We start from the raw sequence: 22,519 nt of genomic DNA, 5'->3' as shown, positions 1-22,519 counted from the left end.
GTGGTCCTCTCACGGGGTGACCGTACAGTAGTTCAAAGGGGCTGAACCCTAGGGACTTCTGTGGTACCTCGCGGTATGCAAAGAGCAGGCATGGTAAGAGGACGTCCCACTTACGCCTCATTGGACCTTCCAGGCCCGTGATCATGCCTTTCAGGGTTCGGTTGAATCTCTCAACCAACCCGTTACCTTGGGGATGGTAAGGCGTGGTGAACTTGTACGTTACGCCACACTCTTGCCAAAGGGACTTCATATACTTGGATATGAAGTTGGTCCCCCTGTCGCTCACCACCTCTAGAGGGAATCCTACTCGGGAGAAAATTCCCATCAGTGCACGTCCCACCACGGGGGCCGTCACTGTCCTCAGAGGGATGGCTTCAGGGTACCGGGTGGCATGATCCACCAAGACCAGGATGAACCTGTTGCCCATGGCTGTCTTGGGGTCCAGAGGCCCAACGATGTCAATACCCACTCGCTGGAATGGCGTACCGACCACAGGGAAGGGTTGTAGGGGAGCCTTGTTCTTCCCTCCGGTCTTCCCACTTGCCTGGCAAGTCGGACAGGTTCTACAATGAGCGTCTGAGCTCTTGTGCATTTGGGGCCAGTAAAAGTGGGTGACAAGCCTGTCATAGGACTTGTCCATCCCCAAATGTCCTGCTAAAGGCACATCGTGAGCCAGACCCAGTAGGAAGGCCCTGAACTTCTGGGGTACCACCAGCACACGGGCTGACCCAGGTTCAGCAGCCTTAGGCTCTGAATACAGGAGGTCGTTCTCCCAGTACACATAATGTGTTTTGGCCTGAACACCATTGGCCTGGTCTGCAGCCTGCTGCCGCATACCCACGAGAGAAGGGCATTCTTTCTGCTCCTTGCAGAATTCCTCCATGGAGGGTCCCCCTTCTTGCTGCCAATGGGTCAGCTCAGGCAGGTCCCCCAGTTCGGCAATCTGTTCCCCTGTAGGCTCCAGGGCATCCCCCTCAAGGTCTGCTTCCTCCTGGACCGTGGGAACTTCAGGGACCGGTTTCCCGCGCCCCCTGCGCCTTCTCCCTAAGGCCGGTTCCTGGGCCTCTCCTTCAGGCCCCAGGACCTCTTGATCACCCCTACTGGCTGCCATTGACCGGGTGGTCACGCACGCCCAGTCAGGCAGACCCACCATCCGCAGGTGAGTCGTCTTCTCCACCTTTTCCTAAGGGGAGTGCTCCAAGTCATTCCCTAGCAAACAGTCAACAGGCATGGTTTTCCTTACACAGACCTGCAGAGTACCAGAGACCCCCCCCCCCACTCGAAGGGAACTTGAGCCATCGGACACTGACTCTCTGAATTATCAGCGTTGATAACCCTACAGTAGGCATGGGGTACAACCTGCTCTTGAGACACCAGGTGCTGCCTCACTGCAGTCACACTGGCTCCTGTGTCTCTAAGAGCCTCAGCTTCCTTGCCATTGATGATCACCACCTGCTCATATTTCTTAGTGTTAGAGGGCAGGTAGTTCGTAGGGATCATCTCACTGTCTCTGTCAGAAATCAACCCGTTTTGGGACGCTGTCCGCGCAATGCGTGGGATCCGGCAACCTGCTACACGGAACTACCATCCCCATGAGGCAATGGGTGAAGTAGCGCGAGACGGAAAAGTAAGCCGGAAATATAAACAATCCGGAAAGCGCAAACGGTGCCGATAATTCTTGTGAGCCGAAGGATTGTGCCTGAGGTACTGGACAAAGAAATCGTGAGTAAAGTGATTTGAATGTTTCCGGCTGGAACATTCAACGACGAAGAAGCGGAGGTTCCGCTGTTTTGTTCTGGAGGGTTTTGTTCGGAATTGACGGACACGGCTGTGTACGTCAGTTACCTTCTGGGATAGTCTGTGTTTGGAGGAAAGGAGTTTGGTCCTCCATTTGGTATAGAGAGACGTGGCTGCGCTTCTCTGTTTCTGGATACCCTTCGTTTGTTTTGGATAAAAGGAAGTCCTTTTCAAACCTTGAAAAATCTGAAACTAACTAAAGACTTTGTCTCACAGTGAGACATTAAACTGTGATACTTGCAAGAAAGAAATGGATTAGAGTGTTATGGTGCATACTGTAACGTAACACTGGTGTGTGAACAGAACTGAAGTGTTTTCTCTGGAAAAGGTGTCAATTAACCTTCATCTCATTTTTAGTTGAGTTTTCATGTTTATTTCCGACAACCTGTTTGTGCTTTCTTTTGAACTACAGGAGAGGAGAACAGGGGGGGTACCTAACGCCACAGTGGAACAAGATAATCTATGGTCAAACATGGGTATGTGAGATGCAAGAAACTGTCTATGGTGTGTGTCACAGTTGTAGGACAATCCATGTGAATGTTTGTGTTATTTCTTTACTAGATCATAGCCACTGATAGGACCTTCCATCTCCCTCCTGCATTTCAAGCCTTAGAATTTTCCTTTACAGGTAGGCTTCACCAGCTGTGGGAGAATAAGGGATAGTTAATCTATTGCGTGTTGTTGGAGTATTATAGATTAGTTAGGGAGGGGTGTGAAACTAAATCCCTTGTTCTTTATCGTTTCAGATCTCCCTCCCCGCTGTCCCCTTCCTTTCCCGCGGTTGCGGAACCCTCCTAGTGATCTGTGAAATCTGCCGGGTCACGGGTGGGTTGCGTGAGCGCGTGTTTGGAACTTTCAACACAGCCCCGAGGAGAAGAGTGACGGACCTTGACAGAATTATCGGCCCAAGGAAACGGTCCTCCTCTTGGCTGTGTTGAAAGACGAAATGGCCACTATGGATGACGTATTGGCTGCCCTTGCGTTAGTCCAAACGGAACTGGCGGCCTCCAATCGTGAGGTTGCTGCTTCTCGTGCGGAAAATGTTCAAATTAAAGCCCGTTTAGATAGCCTACATGCCAACCCATTCAGTGCTGGGGCTAGTACTTCTGCTCCTTCGTCTGTAGTGGTAGAAATGCCCACTCAAATTCCGTTAGCCCCTCCCGAGAGATTTTTTGGGGATAATAAGAAGGTCCAGGTGTTTATGACTCAGGTACGCCTGCACTTTATGTGCAAACCAAAGATGTTTACAACTAATCAAGCCAGAGTGGCCTTTTTGATTTCTTATTTGGGTGGGGAAGCAGCGCAGTGGGCAGTTCCCATAGTTAGAAGAGATGATCCCCTCCTACACGATTGGGATGAATTCCGGTTGGAGTTCGAGAAAACCTTTGACCGCAGGGCGGAAACATTCTCTGCAGATCGTGAACTACTGGTGTTGAAGCAAGGCACCTCTGATCTAGTCACCTATTTGAACCACTTCCGTCGCCTGGTAGCAGAAACAGATTGGCCTGAGGCGAAACAATCCACTTTGTTTTATCAAGGATTAAATGACGAAATGAAGGATGTTTTGGCACACATTGATCCTCAACCCCGTACCTGTACGGCTCTCATTGAACTCGCTCTTCGCTTGGATCACCGCATCAGAGAACGTAAAGGGGAGTTACGGAAGAAGGAGCCTGTGGTGATGGTACATGAGAGAGGAGGGGGAAACGGTGACAAATCTACATCCGCTCAAGAGGCTATGGAAATAGGTGCGGTGAGGGCTGCTCTATCGTTCAGCGAGAAGGAACATCGCAGGAAGAATGGATTGTGCCTGTATTGCGGGAAGAAGGGGCATTACCTACGGGAGTGCCCAGTGAAGTCGAAGACTGGAAGATTCCGGTCCAGCCAGAATGCAGTGAGTGCGGTGGAAGAGAAACCGGGAAACTCCAAAGCTTGAGGGTCAACGGAGGGGAACCCCCAAGCCAAATCCTTATCCCTTCAGTTACGGCCTGTTGCAAACAAGACAAGAATCATGTCTTTCTCTCCATGCTAATAATAATGGACACTGGCGATCATGAAGTAAAAGCAATGGTGGATTCCGGAGCTACTGGGTGTTTCATGGATTATGCTGAAGCAGATAGACTGGGCATCCAGCTCATTGAGAAGAAACACCCGGAACCGGTATATGCAGTGGATGGCAGTGAACTAATTGCAGGACCCATAAGATATCACACACCTGAATACCGGTGCATCAGCAATAAGGTACACCAGGAAAACATCTCCTTTAATATCATCCAAGCACCACAGTATGGGATCATCTTAGGACTACCCTGGCTACAGAAACATGAACCATCCATACATTGGACGTCGAAAACCATCGACTTTGTCTCTGAGTATTGCAATGACCAATGTATGATCTCCACGGCTAGCCCTTCACAGACCTTGGCAAGGGTCTTTAACATCGCCACGGCGGCTGAGAAGGAGGTACAACTACCATCGTGCTATGCGGAATACGCTGAGGTGTTCAGTGAAGAGCAGGCAGAAACACTTCCCCCTCACAGACCCTTCGATTGCCGCATCGACCTCGTTCCTGGAGCTGTGATTCCGAATGGCAGGTTATATGCACTCACTGTTCCAGAAAACGAATACCTGAGGAAGTACTTAGACAAATACTTGGCGTTAGGATATATACGCCCTTCTCGTTCCCCGGCATCATCGCCTTTGTTCTTCATCCCGAAGGCCAATGGGGACAAGAGGTGTTGCATCGATTACCGCGCATTAAACACCATAACGGTAAAAAACCAGTACCCTCTACCGCTGATCCCGGTCTTACTTGAACAAGTCAGAACAGCCCATATATATACAAAGCTAGACCTGCGAGGAGCCTACCATCTGGTCCGCATAAGAGAAGGTGATGAATGGAAGACGGCATTCAAGACGCGGTATGGGCTGTTTGAATATCTCGTGATGCCTTTTGGGTTGTGTAACGCCCCTGCTGCGTTCCAATACTTTCTTAATGAAGTATTGAGAGAGTATCTGGACATCTTTGTGGTCGTTTACATTGACGACATCCTCGTCTATTCCACCAAGACGAGTGAACATCAGTATCATGTGAAACAGGTCCTGGGTGCCCTGATGAAACATCATCTTTATTGCAAGATTACGAAATGCGAATTCCACGTCACCACTGTCGAGTTTCTGGGAGTGATGCTTACTCCATCAGGCCAGGTAATGGCAGAAAGAAAGGTACAGGCTATCAAGGAATGGCCGTGCCCACGTAACGTAAAGGACATCCAATGTCTATTGGGGTTTGCTAACTTTTATAGGAGGTTTATCTGTGGATTCTCTGCCTTGGTGACCCCATTGACGCGTCTAACGAAAAAGACAGTACCGTTTCTATGGAACACAGAGGCCCAAAAGGCGTTTGATGGATTAAAAGAAGCCTTTATCAAAGCTCCGGTTCTGAGACATGCCAACCCCTCTTTGCCTTTCATAGTAGAAGCGGATGCTTCTGAAGTTGCTTTGGGAGCGGTTCTCTCCCAAAAACAAGAAGATTCCGGCATGTTACATCCAATCGCCTATATGTCCAGAAAACTCAGCCCCGCAGAACTGAATTATACGATAGCCGAAAAAGAGTTACTGGCTATAAAAGACGCATTTGTGGAATGGAGACATTGGCTTCTAGGGGCAGTACATCAGGTGACGGTTTATACAGACCATCGCAACTTGCAATTTATAAGAGCGGCACATCACCTGACACCCCGGCAGTTGCGCTGGATGCTCTTTTTTGAAGAATACCGTTTCGTTGTCACCTTCAGACCCGGAAGCATGAATAAAAAAGCAGACGCCCTAACCAGACAGGAGCATCCGGTGTTGCATTCACAAACTCCGAAAAGGTCCATAATTGATCCATCTAAAGTAGTGTGTGTGACTCAATCTGGTGATTTTGTGCAGTCCTTGCGGTCAGGGATCCAATCCTGTGTATGGAGAACTTGGTTAAGACACCACCCAGAATGGCGTTTGAGACAAGGTGTGGCAATGAAAGGGAAGCAAGCTCTAGTGCCAACGAAGACCTTACGGCTTCAAGTGTTCAAATGGTGTCACGAAATACCAAGTGCAGGACACATGGGATATGTAAAAACATTGGAAAAGGTGTTGAGACAGTTCTGGTGGCCCTCCATTCGGCTGGACTTGAAGAAATGGGGAGACCAATGTTTGCAATGTGCCCGGATGAAATCCGATAGACAACGACCTCAAGGTCTTTTGATGCCTTTACCAACCCCCGAAATGCCCTGGGAAAGCATTTCTGTGGACTTCATTGTGGGGTTGCCAAACGATCAGGGAAAAACCGCCATCATTGTAGTAGTTGACTTCCTTACCAAAATGGGACATTTCATAGCATGCAACAAGGTGCCTACTGCAGGTCAACTAGCTCATCTCCTGTTAACCCACATAGTCAGGTTGCATGGGCTTCCGCAAGTGATAGTGTCAGATAGAGGGGCCCAATTCACTGCAGGGTTTTGGAAAGTGTGGTGTGCTGAGTTGAGGATTTCCTCCTCATTATCCACCAGTTTTCACCCACAGTCAGATGGCCAAACAGAGAGACTGAACCAATCCCTGAAACAGTATCTTCGTTGTTATGTTCTTACTGACACAGATTCGTGGGTGGATTGGTTGTGGGTAGCGGAGCTGGCCTATAATAGCACAGTGCACTCATCAACAGGTCATTCCCCTTTTTTCAGTAATTATGGTCACCATCCTAGGGTTACCCCTCTGATTCTTCCCAGACCCACAGTTCGGATTCCTGAAGTGAAGGCCAGATTGGGGCGCATTCGCCGTGTTCTCCTGGCGACACGCAAGAATCTGGTTCAGGCAAAAGGGAAATACAAGGCTCAGGCTGACAAACACCGTAGGCCGAACCCTGTTTATAAACGTGGGGATCTGGTGTGGTTGTCTACGAAGTACATCAAGTTCCGTAGATATAGCGTGTTTAACCCTAGGTTCATCGGGCCATATAGGGTGGTGAGAATGGTGAATCCGGTGGCGGTGAAATTGCGGTTGCCTGCCCACTTGCACATACACCCTGTGTTTCATGTGTCCTTGGTAAAGCCTTCTCGAAGTCCTGTTCATCGCCCTCCTATGCCTGTGTGGGTGCAGAATGAGTCTGAGTATGAGGTGTCACGTGTGTTGGACTCCCGGTGGGTGCGGGGGAGGCTCCAGTATTTGCTGTCCTGGAAGGGCTATGGGCCTGAGGAGAATTCGTGGGAGCCAGCGAGGTCGGTGCATGCTCCTAGGTTGGTGTCTTGTTTTCACCGCCGTCATCCGGATAAGCCTGCTCCCGGCCAGCGTCCCTTGTAAAAGGGGGGTGTACTGTCAGAAATCAACCCGTTTTGGGACGCTGTCCGCGCAATGCGTGGGATCCGGCAACCTGCTACACGGAACTACCATCCCCATGAGGCAATGGGTGAAGTAGCGCGAGACGGAAAAGTAAGCCGGAAATATAAACAATCCGGAAAGCGCAAACGGTGCCGATAATTCTTGTGAGCCGAAGGATTGTGCCTGAGGTACTGGACAAAGAAATCGTGAGTAAAGTGATTTGAATGTTTCCGGCTGGAACATTCAACGACGAAGAAGCGGAGGTTCCGCTGTTTTGTTCTGGAGGGTTTTGTTCGGAATTGACGGACACGGCTGTGTACGTCAGTTACCTTCTGGGATAGTCTGTGTTTGGAGGAAAGGAGTTTGGTCCTCCATTTGGTATAGAGAGACGTGGCTGCGCTTCTCTGTTTCTGGATACCCTTCGTTTGTTTTGGATAAAAGGAAGTCCTTTTCAAACCTTGAAAAATCTGAAACTAACTAAAGACTTTGTCTCACAGTGAGACATTAAACTGTGATACTTGCAAGAAAGAAATGGATTAGAGTGTTATGGTGCATACTGTAACGTAACACTGGTGTGTGAACAGAACTGAAGTGTTTTCTCTGGAAAAGGTGTCAATTAACCTTCATCTCATTTTTAGTTGAGTTTTCATGTTTATTTCCGACAACCTGTTTGTGCTTTCTTTTGAACTACAGGAGAGGAGAACAGGGGGGGTACCTAACGCCACAGTGGAACAAGATAATCTATGGTCAAACATGGGTATGTGAGATGCAAGAAACTGTCTATGGTGTGTGTCACAGTTGTAGGACAATCCATGTGAATGTTTGTGTTATTTCTTTACTAGATCATAGCCACTGATAGGACCTTCCATCTCCCTCCTGCATTTCAAGCCTTAGAATTTTCCTTTACAGGTAGGCTTCACCAGCTGTGGGAGAATAAGGGATAGTTAATCTATTGCGTGTTGTTGGAGTATTATAGATTAGTTAGGGAGGGGTGTGAAACTAAATCCCTTGTTCTTTATCGTTTCAGATCTCCCTCCCCGCTGTCCCCTTCCTTTCCCGCGGTTGCGGAACCCTCCTAGTGATCTGTGAAATCTGCCGGGTCACGGGTGGGTTGCGTGAGCGCGTGTTTGGAACTTTCAACACAGCCCCGAGGAGAAGAGTGACGGACCTTGACAGTCTCCTAGCGAGACTAGGGTCATGTGAACGGGATCTCCACCCCCCGGGACCATCACTTCTTCTCCTAAGTGAACGCTAGTCACTTGACGGGGCGGAGCACCAGTGGGTGCGGGTTTTCCAAACAGGCGACACTTGGGGTCACTGGATATGTGCCCAGGCTCGCCACATTTGTAACAATTGAAGGGCCCCTTTGGAACAGGCTTACCTTTTGGGGCCCCATTCTGCTTCGGGGGTGGGGGAGGCTGAGAACCTTGCTGCTGGTTCCCCTGGGAACTACTTTGGGGGCCTTTTTGGAACCCTTTCTGTTTTCCCCCTTGTCCCCCCCACTCTTCTGCTGGGGACCCTGCCCACTCTTGGCGGAGTCTCCCACGGGACCCTTGTGGACCCTGGTGCTGAGCCAGCGGTCCGCCTCCTCAGCAAGCTTCCTCGGCTTGGACAGCTTGCTATCGATCAGGTGTTGGCGTAACTCAGGAAAACAGTGATCAGACAAGTGCTCCCATGCAATTAAATCAAATAGACCTTGAAAATCATTCACTTTGCTACCCTTCACCCAACCATCCAGTGCTCTGCAAAAGTAAGTCACATACTCCACATACATATTCCCAGGCCGCTTAGTACATCCCCTAAACTTCTGTCTATACATTTCAGGGGTAAGCCCGTACCTGTTCATTAAAGCTTCTTTCATGTGGGAATAGGATCTCTGATTTTCAACGGGCAAATCTAGCAAGGTATCTCGCCCTTCGCTAAGGAACCTTCCCCACAACCCCGCTCCCCAATCCTTGTCAGGGACCCGGTGGGAGGACATGGCTACCTCGTATGCCCTAAACCATTGTCCTATGTCATCCCCCTTAAAGAACTCCTTAACTACGTCCTTAGGGATGTGCACTCTTGACTCTACCTGCGCTGGCGATGTGCTGCCACTGTTGAAGGGGATGATTTACTAGGGGCAGGAGGGGCCAGGGGGACTCAGCGCACAGCTTTCAGAAGCCGCGCTGGCGAGACCGTGAGTGAAACCTAAGGGGAATAGGGCGGCTTAAATTGCACCGGGGCTGTCCTGGACCTCTTGCTCTAAAACAGGAAAAAACATACATATGAGCTTTTGGAGACTGAAGCTTGGAGTTGTACAATTTATTTGAAGACACAGCTTCTAGAAATAATCAGTGATAGCATAAAATCCACATAGTACTTGGTCCTGTACCCAGCATTCTCTTGAAAGTCACATGGACCAGCTTTAGTTTAAAATAGTTTACAAAGTGCAGATTAACATTTGCTAAGAGAGAGAGATTTTGTTTGGTACACCTATGAGTACTGAGGCAGATTAAAAACGGTTGTGCTTGTTCACATAGATGAATACTCACATTTGCTCATAAGTGTAATCCTGCAAGATACATTAGAATGCAGAGTACATGTTATTTATCATTAGGTACACTCAAAATGCTATCTCAGTGAGATGTCCTAAGACCACAGTATAAATGCTTAAATGTAGAGAACAAGTTAAAAAGTACATATGCAGATATAAAAGGACTTTATCTAAAAAGCAGTTTAAAACATAACATAAGTAAAATATTTACATGCACAAAAGTATGAACATTTGATCAAGGGCCCTTGGAGACAACTCTCGGTCTGAATACCTACAAACAGACGAGGAGTTGCCCGCTGATGTTCTTGCGGGGCTCCTTCTTATACTGTCTAAAACACGTGAGACGATAATTACGTCATCCCACGCCACCACGTATCACATACCCGTCCATTGTCCATTGTCATTTACTGGACTGCTCTCTACCTTTCCCACCCATAGGGTTAGGTATGGCCTTTTTCCTGTAATTGTGGTACATACTTCAGTCTAGACTGAGAACTGCCGCTTGACTGGAAGTCCAATAATAAACTATCAATGGACGACAGAAATGTGTTAGTATTGCTTCGAGGGGTCCTATTCATGTGTCAATCAGTCAATCTGCGATACTATTTCGCCACCCTTAGCCTCAGTTTATCGGATATCTGGCTTGACGTAGCTGTGGTGGGAACTTCCCTTATTCCATTCATGGCTTAGGTGGGGGACGTGGGGTATGTTGCAAGATTTATAGAGGAACTTGACTTCTGCTGTTTGTGAGAAATATACAATGAGGTGGGGCCTGGTGGGGGTGCGGGTCCTTGCAGGCAAGAGCAGCTGGGTGAATCTTGGGTCAGACTTGCTTTCTGCTTCTGTTTAAGCTAAGAGAAAATGGCAGTGCCCAGGGCAATGTAACTGAGGCCTGTAACCTTTAAACAGCAGGGCCTACACAGGGGTTATGTTGTGCAGGTGACAGGTGTGTCCTTGGATAGCTGTGCAGGTAAAAATTCTTACTCCAACATTCCCCCCTCAAGTTCGAAATTCGAACTTAATCAAACATCTTTAAACACCATTCGAACTGCATACTTAGCTGGAGACGGGGGAAGAGGCCAGGGCGAGTCGCAAAGAGGCTGTTCCTCTGAATCTTTGTCCTGCACTTTTTCCTGAATCTGCATCTGTCTTCCCTAAATTATCACACATTGTCTCATAGGGACGCATCAAGTCCCCCTGTGGTGAACGTGATGGGACTCTATGCACCTGGGCCTGATATTGACTAATTACAGGAATGTCTGGCAATGGGCGGGAGTCAGGAATGGTCAACTCCACTATGCTCATCATTGTCGTCTCTCCATCATCTCCCTTAGCCCTACGAATTCCAGTATATGAACCTGAGCCTGCATAATTCATCCCTATCATTTTAGAACTAAATTTCTTTACACAGTATATCAGTATCTGTGATCCAAAACACAACAATAACAGTACACAGAAAATTGGCATTAAAAATGTAAGCACTGCAGACAGCCATGAAGGCATCCAGTTCAAATTGAACCAGCCATTTAAGAGATCTGCTTCAGCACCTCCTTCCTCATGCATCTCTTTCCCCAAGTTGTCCAAATCCTCGATGGCCTTCGTGAGTGTTCCGTTGTCAGCGTCGTTCGCTAAAATGAACGTGCAGCAGGATTTTCCCACCTTGGCGCACACACCACCATTCATTGCTGTTAGCTGGTCTAGAACATATCTGTGCTCTAGAACCATAAGTCGTAGAGGTCGAAGTTCTTCTTTCACGGCGTTGAACCCATCCCGGGTGTTGTTGATAAGCTGCATTAGTTCATATCTGGTCACTTGCAGCCAGCGAGCATTGGCTTTAGTCTGGAACATGGGGATAACTCCCCCAAAGAAAAGTTCGGCATCATTGAAGAGTCTGTAATCCTGAGGTATTTTCTGAAAAGGGCCATCTGAGAAGTATTTCATTATTTCTCTCTTCCCATGATGAAGCAGGGTAACGTCATCTGCCATTGGGTGTGTGTGGATGTGGGAAATGTTCGCTGCAGGGACAACAAGATGTAGTTCATGCATTGTCACAATGGAACATAGTCCTTGCCAGTGGGGGGGCAGCTGCAGGTAGATGTGCTCGCCGCATGCCCAGTAGATGTCCATGAGACTAGAGGTACCGTGCTGGAGGTCAAAATTAAAGACTGTGTGACTGCAATTTGTGTTTCGACCCACAGGCACTGTTCCGGTACCTAGGAAGCAAAGGAGAGGAGACTTAAGTTTGTATGCTCTTTTAGGTTTGTACTTTGTACCCTCATTGAGGGTATATCTTCTAGTTTCCTGTGCCCATATCTCAGCACATTCCCTCCCAATAGTCTCATTTGTATAATGCTTATGCTCCTGACCTTCAACCGGGCTACCTAAAGATGCTGCCTTGCATATTAAATCATGTGGCCCATTCCATCTGTTATTAAAATATATATTGGCCCTCAGGCGCAGAATGGGTCTCCACTGACAAGGGCATGCGTTATGGGTATGGTTAGTCTGTTGGTATTCGGGTGAGTGGCATTTTGATGGGGGTGTTGGGAAGGTGAAGTATCCTAATTTTCTAAACTGATATTCCCAGACCTGTATCATATTAGCAGGTACTCCCATTTCATGGTAAACTTCCATTCTTCTCTCAAATTCTACTGGGTCAGAAACAACAGTGAATGTAACATACTTGTTGTCCCAGTCTGAGACGTTTACAAATGCTGTATTAATTTTTGCTGACTGGAGCTGTATCTGACCATGTATGCGGCAAAGGAACAGGTGTAGGAGACATTTGGCAGTGGCCGGTGGAATCTCTTTGGGAATGAGCAATTTGTCTGCACCTACAGCATGTGGAATGTATGAGCACACAAAGCAGGAATCATTCGTGGCTTTCCTCCCCACCTCCCTCATGTCTCTGTACCACATATTATCTAACAATGCATTATGGGTACCGTCATTCTGTACTGACATACCAGGGCGCTGGGAGAAAAAATCAGGCATAGAGTGTTGTTCGAATGTGTACACAACTGTGTCCTGGAGATCACTAACCCAGTTTGATATTTGTTCTGTGTCTTTCTCCTTACGTTGTGTGCGAGGGGTATATCTCCTTGGTGTTTTATTGCGACCCATTTTATACCTGACACTCCTTTTATGCTGACGGAAACGTCTAGGGACACCTTTCCCAGGGGCATTCACAGTGATATCAAGTACCCTGTTCCACTCGGTGTGGTCTACAGAGGGTGTGGAAGGTGTCGTGGGTACAGGGGTGGTGCAGCCATTGCTGGTGTATTCTTCATCTAGTATGTTACCAGGACTTGTTTTAGGCATGTGATATCCTACTGAGATGGTAGGCCTAACTTGACTTGATATAGCCTTCTCTCTCTCTGCTTGTAATGCAAGCCAATGTAATATAGCCATTGAAGCAACGAACATAACAAATAATATAAGAATGACTGTACATATCTTTTTAACTGAAATCTTGGTAAGAGGCGTTGGTCTGTTACTGTCTCTTATTCCATAGACCCTCATTCGATTTCCATATTCACGGTCTTGGATCGTCATAGGAAATAAGATGCCCTCCTTCCTGTTGAAGTTCAAGTCTCTGTTGGTGCCGGGTGGATCCTCACGTGGTTCAAATGAACCCATGCTTTGCGTTCGGCAATTCGGACCGCAGTGGGTGAAGAGTCAATGACCAGGTATGGTCCCTCGTACTTAGGGTCTCTCCACTTCCGTACTTGCTTCTTTATGAAGATCTGTGTTCCAGGGCGGATAGGCAAAAGTTCATCGGAAATTGTGCCGTCCTTGCTGGTGCTGTCCTTTTTCTTTGTCTTGGATGTCTGAATGGAAAGAAACCTAGCAGCACGGGTTAGGGCACACAAATAATCAAATAATTCAGCTTTCACAATCTCGGAAGACGTTTCATTGTCTACTTTAGGTCTGGTGGAAGGAACAACCATATTCATTGATCTGCCAGTGACAAGCTGGTGAGGTGTGAGGTGATGATCAGAGCTGGGGCTGTTCCTGAGTGCAAATAAAGCAATTGGGAGGCAATAGAGCCATTTCTTTCCAATAGTGGCACTTATTTTGCTGATCTTGGCTTTGAGCAATCCGTTGAGGCGCTCACAAATACCATTGCTCTGTGGGTGATAGGCTGAAGTAAGTTTATGTTTTAGTCCTAACATGGTGGCCATTATCTCAAAGATGGAGTTTGAAAAATGGCCGCCATTGTCACTGCGGATAGATTCTGGTAATCCCCAGCGACATATGACCTCACGAAGTAGGAAGGTAGCTGCGGCCTTTGCTTCACAATGGACACAAGGTCCAGCCTCAATCCATCGTGAGAAGGGACATACTACCACGATGAGGTATCGGTAGTTGTTACATCTGTCAAGCATGTCCACATAGTCAATGTGGAGTTCCCTGAAGGGACCCTTAGGCCTTGGTATTGTTGAAGCAACTGTTTTCATAGCTGGGTTGGGTGAATACTGCTGACATATAAGGCACTGATGGACAAAGAGTTGTATCTGCTCATGTGCATTGGGGATGAACCATTCTGCCTGCAGGTTAGAGGACATGATATCACGAGGGACATGTGTAGGAAGGTGCAGCTGGGTAAGTGCTATTTGCAAAAGAGCCTGTGGCATGACAGGCTTCCCTGTCATTGTCTGTCTGTAAATAAAATCTGAGGCATCCTGTTGTACTCCCCTCTTCTTCCATAACTCTTTTTCTTCAGCTTGGGCACTTTCTTGTATCTCTCTGAGGTGCAACTGTGCAATGATGTCAAACTGCTGTGTGTCATCAATTGTATATGGAAGTGTTGGGTCGGGTGTATCTGGGAGTGGTGACTTGCTGGTGTCCTCATCTGTGTTTTGCATCTCTTCCTGCGCTATTGGGGGTGTATTTTTTGCAAGCAAGATGGGGGTGCAGTCAGTCTGTGTCGGGGATGGTTGTTGTGTACAACTTTGGCCTTTAGCTGCTGCTTTAGCAGCCCAATCTGCCATTGCATTTCCTCTGGAAACAAAATCTTGGCCGTTCGTGTGTGCTGCACATTTCACTACTGCTACTTCTGCTGGCAGTGTCAAGGAGTCAATTAGTTCTGCAAGTAACTTTTTGTGCATTACAGGCGTGCCATCTGTTTTAAGAAACCCGCGCCTTTTCCATCTCAATATGCTGGAATGCGTTGTTGTGGTGACATATGCTGAATCAGAGTACACAGTAATTCTTTCATTAGCTCCATGCTTCAAGGCGGCTATTAATGCCACCAACTCAGCTGCCTGGGCTGAGTAATGGGGTGGTAATGTTATCTGCTGTACAATGTCCAGAGTGTCTGAGGAGTTATTCTGTTGTGCTCTGACTACAGCTGCCCCTGTATGCCTGATCCCTGTCTCTTGATCAATCGTAGAAGAACCATCAACAAAGTAAATTACACTGTCTGGTAATGGGTCTTCCTTTGCTGTGCCTGACTCATCTGGGCAGTATGTGGCACAATCATGGGTGTCATCGTCAGCTGTCGCAATCGGATGTGAAAAGAACGTGGCTGGATTCACAGTGTGGCATTTTACAACCTTCAATGAAGGCAATGACAGTATGACTTCATATCCTGATACTCTCTGTGTGGTAAGAGTTGTTTTAGCTTTCTGTATTATTGCAAAGACAGCATGCTCATTGTACAGCGTCAGAGGGGAGCCCATGACTATGGGGGTGCTTTTCTCAACGGCGAATGCTGCTGTTGAAAGAGCCTGTTCACAAGGATAGTGGCCTTTCATCACTGAGTCTAACATGCCACTGAAGTATGCAATTGGTTTGGGACCCAAGGGGTATTTCTGGGTGAGGACTGCTGTCATGACCTGTCCATTACAATGTGTGAACAGATAGAATTCCTTTGTATAATCAGGAGATCCCAACACTGGTGCATTTGTAATCTCATCTTTTAATTTTACAAAGGCTGATGTCATTTCAGGTGTCCAGTCAATCTTGTTATGCCTGTCCTTAGCCATTTTGACAGCTTTCAAGAGTGGTCCAGTTATAGTAGCATAATCAAAGATCCACTGTCTGACATAGTTCACTAGTCCCAGGAACTTTTGCATGTCCTTAACTGTCTGTGGTTCTGGAGTATTCCTTATTGCTTCTACTCTTCCTGGTGTAACTCTTCTTCCTGATGCTGAAATCAGTTGACCTAAGTACTGTACTTCTTCCTGACAGTATTGTAGTTTTTGCTTGTCTACTTTGTATCCTCTATGTGCTAATGTTGTAAGCAGGGCAATTGTATCTTTTCTGCACTCTTGCTCTGTCGCACTGCAGAGGAGTATGTCATCGACATATTGCAGCAAGGTGCTGTCACATTGGAAATTTGATAGGTCATCCTTGACAACTCTGTTAAATACACTGGGGGACTCACAATAGCCTTGAGGGAGCCTTTTGTACGAAAATTGCCTATGTCTGAATGAAAATGCGAATAGGTACTGGCTTTCAGGATGCAGTGGGACACTGAAAAAAGCATTTTTCAGGTCAATGACGGAAAAGTACTTTGCATTTTGTGGGATGTTAGTAAGGATCACTGAAGGGTCAGGGACGATGGGAAACTCAGGTATCACTATGCTGTTAATCGAGCGAAGATCATGTACTAGCCTCCATTGATTTGTTTGTTGCTTCCTCACAGGAAAAAGACAGGTGTTGCAAGGTGAGATACATGGATATATCACACCTTGATCCAGTAATGCTTGAATGGTGGGGGCTATTCCTTCTTCGGCTTCTTTGGACAAAGGGTACTGGCGCACTCTGGGAAGAATGGCGTCAGGTTTCAGTGTCACTTTGAATGGTTCTGCTGATCGAATGAGCCCCACATCATTGGGACCTGTAGTCCAAAGGATGTTGGGCACCTGAGCTAGGTCTGAGTCACGTGCTTCATCAATTACTGTGGGTTGTGTTGGTGTTCTGATTTCAACTGTCACTAACACGGGGACTGGAATCTGGTATACAATGTCTTCTCTATCACCAAATAATTCCTGATCTGTAATGTCTCTTACCCGATGTCCAGGCTCAATAAAAATGACACAGGCCCATGACTGGCCATAGTCATCACATGCTATAAAGACACCATATGTTGGTGTCATGTTAAAACATTGTATTCCTAGGATCATATTTTTGTCTGGGCCTGGCATGTCCTGTAATTGAGGACGGAAAAGAAATTCTTTGGGTAGCTGTACAGTGCGCCCCGCCATCTCTGGTGAGTTGGCAATGACCATTTGCACAGCTGTGGAGAATGCTAGTTCATCCACTGGGCGAGCTCTAATTTGGTCTCTCATGGAAGAGTCCACAGTGACAGCCATCATTCTTGCCAGTGATGTGCCAGGGATGGAGCAAGTCATTGTGCCTTTTTCATCAAAATGAATTGTCATGTTTAATTTGGCCATAAGATCACGGCCCAATAAATTTACGGGTGATTCTGTCGAGTAAAGCAGTCGTTGCTGAATGCTTTTGCCTCCTATTTTCATTGGTACTGGCTTGGTGAAAGGGACCCTTGTAATTGCCCCAGAGAAACCCTGTGTGTCTACACTTTGATTGGAAATAGGCAGTGCTCCCTCTGTTATACAGGAAAATGTTGCACCTGTGTCAATCAGAAATTTATACGTTTTGTTGTTGATCGTGACATACACAACTGGGTCCTCTCTAATATTTGTGAGGCACGACAACAAGGGACACACTAGGGTCTTCTGTGGGCTATCCTAGCTGGTGTACCTTCCAGCCTGATGTTGCTGGATTGTACCCTGCAGAACCGTATTGGCGGGCTGCAGTACTGTGGCTCCCTGAGGTACAAGAACCTGTGTCTGTGGCACCATTTGGTACACAGGCCCCTGTTGTTGAACCAGTTGTGGCAGTATCTGTTGGACTGGTGTCTGTAATTGTACTTGCTGCAACATTGGCTGTTGCTGTCCTGCAGACGGGTAGGTGTACACTACGTTAGGCTGCAGTGGCTGTGTCTGCTGCTGAACGTATTGCACTGGTACCTGGACTTGCTGTGGTTGGCCTCTGCCTGCTAATTCTTCATACATTTTAGTGCGGCATTCCCTTATCATGTGTCCTGGTCGCTGACAGTGGTAGCACAGTGGGGGTCCTGTCTGCTGTGTGGGTCTTTGATAGCCCATCCCCCTACCTCTTCCTCGCATTCCTGATGACCTTGTTTGTCTGTTATCATAATACTGTTGTTGCCTCTGATTGTTTCTGGGGTGCTGTGCCTGTGTCTGCTGGACTGCTGCCTGTGTGTCTCCTTGTAATGCGCTCTGGGCATTTTGTGGAAATTGGGTGACAGTAGTCATTTGACTCACTGGTGTGGCTACCATTATTGTGTCCACAGCCTCCTTTTTCTTTAATTTCTGTTGCACCAATTTAGCTGCCGCATTTTCAATTGCCACCTGCCTCTTCTTCTCCTGCTCTTGCTCCTTTTTACAGTAGTGAATGATATGGTGTTGTATTTCTGCCCATGGTTTGCATTCCATTGCTACTATTCCATCTAATTTTTCTTGCACAGCAGTTGGCAGTCCCTTCTTAATTGTATGGTAGAAGAACCTACAATTGCCTCCTGTTATATCCCATTTCTCTCCTAACTCCTGTTGCCACTTTTCCTTCATTCTAGTAATGTACTGTGCAGGATCTTCATTGCTTTGCATTGTCTGAGACATTAGGGACCCGATATCTGGGATATCAGGGAACTTTCTACGCAGCTCACTCCACAGGGCAGACCTTATTGTATTAAAAGGATTACCATCCAATTCCAAGTTTGTGATGGAAAGTCTGTGGTCAATACGTGTGAACATTTCCTCTGCATCCTCTCCAATCAGGGAAACGAGCAGACTTTTCACATCTCCAGCAGCCAATGGCACCCCTGCAGTGTTTTTCTCAAAGGCTTGTATCCACTTCCCAGCACCCTCTGTGAGGGGCGGAAGTTGCTTTTTTAAATTGTCCTTGTCCATAAGGGACCAAGGGGTGTAGATGGGACGGTCCTCGATATTTTTATATAGCAGTGGCAGCTGGCGCAGCACCCCTGTTGGCCTTGTGCTGTCATACCTGCGTGCGTATTTCTGCCATATTCTCAAGCCTCTGCGCATGTAATTGTAATCCCAGTCTTCATCTCCCTCCCCCCTCAAGATACAGTCTTCAGCTGTTGCCATGTCCTCAGGGTGAAAAGACCCTTCTCGAGGCCACACCATCATTTGGGGGGCTTTACTTTCTGTCCATTCTGCCAAGTCATCTGTGAATTTGTCGGCATAATAGTTACTCCCTTCTCCTAGCACCACTATCTCATATGGTGTCAGATCTTTGGGTGACACCCGTCCTGGCCTACTAACGGCCATCTTGTACAGTGCTCCAGATCTGGTGGTGCGCAGGCGTGCTTTACCTGTTACATCATATTCTTCTGGGATGTCGTCAGGTCTCCCATGGTTACCTAACACTGCGAGATTCTCTACCTCTGTCCTCCTTTGCCTGTATCTCCTTTCTGCCCGTTCAAGCACATTGGACAGTCCTAAGTTATCAATGTCTACCTCTCTGAGTTGGGCCCTGCGTGGTGCGGCTACAGGAGGTGATGCCTGGCGCACAGGTGTCTGTGGCAGTGACCTCTGGGAGTTGTAGTTAGGGAATGCGCGAGGGGCTTGTGTTATGTTAGCTGCTGTGTTACTCTGTGGTGGGGCCTCACCCTGGGCCTCATAGTCTAATTGTATCCATGGCCTTTGCTGTGGCCTTGTTGTTAGGATCCCACCACTGTGTTGCCTTGCATCATTTGCACCTCTTGCCAATTCATTGAGTGTCGGTTGTTGTTGCCTTTCACTCAGCTGGCCCAGCCCACCCATCAGTTCTGTCATTCTTTCATTTTTTCTATCATTTTGTAAGGGCCTTTGCTGATAAGTTAGTGCATTGTCAGTGGCGTTTCCTAAGCAATGCTCGAGTGGCATGTCCCCAACTGTTCTACCTGCTTCATGGTATAAGTCCTGTTCTGTCCTCCACCTAACGATATCTCTTTCATTCATTATGCCAGGGATACGTTGTTCGCCATCCCTGTTCTCTTCAAGAAACTGTATCTGGAGCTCTTCCTGTCTATTGGGACAAGTATTAAGGGGTCGCCACTCCTCTTGGAGTGTTTGTGCTTCGCTATTCTGCTGAATGGGCATCAGAAACGGGCCATAATGTCTAATTCTGGCCTCAGATGTGCTGTGTTCCCTTCCAATGGACATCGGGGCTGGGCCGTGGGGTCTGGGGAGATGCATGTGAGAGCTGTGCTGTGAACCACCTGAGACCCTATCACTCTCTCCATCTTCATCTAGCTGGGGGCCTGGGGTACTGGATGCAGGAGTCATCTTTATAGTAAACTGTGCATCAATCTGTCCTGCAATCTGACCTGATGTTCCAGATGTGGCACCCTGCATCACTTGGGCTTGGGGTCTCAGTGTTTGGTGCATTTGCGCACTATCTTGTCTACTTCCTTGCAGACCATTTAAAAAGTCTGGGGAGAAGGCATCACGGTCTGGGACAGAGATATCTTCATAGCCTACGGCTGCCCTATCATTTGTAGTTTGTTCTAGGTCTGTTTTAAGAACCAGTTCGGGATAAATTCGAGATTCAGAGTAGGCAGGTGGGGGTGCTGTGGGCATTTCGGGTGTTTGGGCTGTGGGCGCTTGGGCTGTGGGTGCTTGGGCTGTGGGCGCTTGGGCTGTGGGTGCTTGGGCTGTGGGTACTTCAGGTGTTTGGGTACTTGTGTCATTTTCCCTAAAGACAGCCCACATAGCGAGGGTGTCCTTACGCTTTTTGAGTCTATTACCAGAGTATTTACCTTCCAAGAAAGTTCTCGCATGGTCTAGCACTATCTTGTCAAAAGTCCCTTCTCTGGGCCAGGAATGTGGCGCATTTCGTGTAAGTTCATGCAATTCATTACAATGTTTTTTAATGCGCTTTTCCTGGTCTGTAAAGTTTTTTATCACGTGTTCCAGGGGCGTTGTCATTGTTACTCAGCGTGGGGTGGGAAAGTGATAAAAGGTGTACCTCCACTGGGGGCTAAAGTCAGAGTCACCGTCTGTAAATCTGTTGTGTCTATTCCCAGAGTAGATATTAGTGCCAATATAACTGTACTCACTAGGGGTGGGACCTGGGATGAGGATACTGAAGGATCCTCAGTAATGGTAGTAACGCGCCCGTTCTCTAAATGTATTGTGATGTCAAATCTATTGTTTTGTGCGGGCTGTTTGTTCATATCCTAGAGTTATCTTGGGGGGCGGGCAAGTGGTGGCGGAGAAGTCTGACAACTGTGCTCACTGCTTACTATGCGGTTTTGTAAATATGCCCACAATAAGGGGCAATGTGTTGTGAAGGGGTGTCTCTGCAGTTGCTCAACAATGCTGGGTGAAGGCTGCTGCCCCAGCTGCACGTGCAGCTCTTGGGCGTGTTGCTCACAGGCCAGGGGCAAGTCGGGAATGGACAGTCCCTGTAGGAGCAATGTGTAGAATTCGCAGTCTGATGAGGTACGGGAAACGTGTGGGTCTTCCTGTCTTCCCTGGCAGCTTGTGCTCAGGGACGATGAGGTCACCAAGGGCGGGACGGTGAGGTCAATAGTTCTGCAACTCACTAAACTTTCTACTGAATGACTTAATTCTATAGAAGTTTCCTCAACAGTATGTGGTGTTGGTGGGGTCACTCGTGACGCTTGCAAGGGTATGTGTGGTGTCTCTACCAATGAAGTGGAATTCTGTGACACTTCACGTACGAGTTGACTATTGTCAATGAGGGGTGTGTGAGTCTGCACTGGGAGGCACAGTCGCGTCAAATGTAGTGTAGATATTTTTATCTCTGTGCCTTGCGTGAGTGGGAGTCCCAGCAGTGTCCACGCCTTAGCTACCAAGGGGATCTGGCGTCTGTCAAGTTTAGTTATAGTTCGTGCGTCAGTGTTCTGTATTGCCACTATCTTATCGTCCAATATGTGCAGGACCACCTCAATCTGATTCTGCCCACCCTGGCTCATCTGTACTTCCTTTTGTTTATATGTATATATATGTATTAGAAACAGGCTGACCTCCTGTCAGTTTTTTTCGGGGTCGGGGCAGTTTACCACAAGCACAATGCTTCTATGATGACTGGATACCTCTTATACTCATGTATCCTATTCCTAACGTGGAATGCAGCTAAAAAAGAAACATTTCTTATTTATTCTAAACGATCTGTAGTCTAAAAATAACGCAGAGCAATTCCCTGAGACTTCCCTTGTGAAGCCTGCAGTTGCTTGTAGAGGGAAGGGGAAATCCTGAATGCCAGAAGTGCACGCAGTTTAATAGCAGCAAGAAAAAAGGAAAACACTAAATATGTATATATGTGACAACCGTGGGGCTCGAAATGCCGTAGCTTATAGACTCTCTTCAGTTAGTCAGTGGCAGATCAACATACATGGGAAACACAGAAATGCATTTACAATCTCCCTAGTTATTGAATCTCGCTACAAGAACAGTTCTCAAGTGATGGTCACAAAATATACTAGCAGCAATTGTTACAGAAATTCGATGTTCACAGTTTATAATTAGCCAAGGAAAGATGAACAATCACAATGCGCTTATATATCAATAGTATAGTATAGTCTCGCTATAGTCAGCCTCTGTGCCAGCCAGTGACTCCTAACAAAAGAGACCATGAAAACAGTAAGGATCATATAAGTTAGTTCTATGAACCTAGAAATATATTCAACATTAAACACTAGGCGCTATCATACAGGCCTGTGCCTGAACAGGTATCTAAAAAGAGAAAAATAAAATGTAAACACTTCAACAATTCTTTTACAAAAATCACGCTCTATGGCCACTAGAG

General features: G+C 47.3%; 1 protein-coding gene and 1 pseudogene across 1 annotated transcript; both read right to left on the bottom strand.

The window, feature by feature from the left end:
• Window positions 1-10,628: 10,628 nt before the first annotated feature.
• On the bottom strand, window positions 10,629-13,527 carry LOC147659071 (uncharacterized). The gene is given in 2 exon segments (XM_086951989.1): window positions 10,629-10,818; window positions 10,820-13,527. Coding segments are annotated over 2 exon segments (2,616 nt in total). The 5' UTR covers window positions 13,328-13,527; the 3' UTR covers window positions 10,629-10,710.
• A 1,040-nt stretch (window positions 13,528-14,567) lies between these two features.
• Window positions 14,568-15,525, bottom strand: LOC147659070 (uncharacterized; annotated as a pseudogene).
• Window positions 15,526-22,519: the final 6,994 nt, after the last annotated feature.

The sequence above is a fragment of the Lissotriton vulgaris genome, unplaced genomic scaffold (assembly GCF_964263255.1).
Source record: "Lissotriton vulgaris unplaced genomic scaffold, aLisVul1.2 SCAFFOLD_921, whole genome shotgun sequence".
In the NCBI taxonomy this organism is placed as follows: Eukaryota; Metazoa; Chordata; class Amphibia; order Caudata; family Salamandridae; genus Lissotriton; species Lissotriton vulgaris.
The sequence above is the reverse complement of the archived record's forward strand: the minus strand, read 5'-3'. Positions and strand labels throughout refer to the sequence as shown.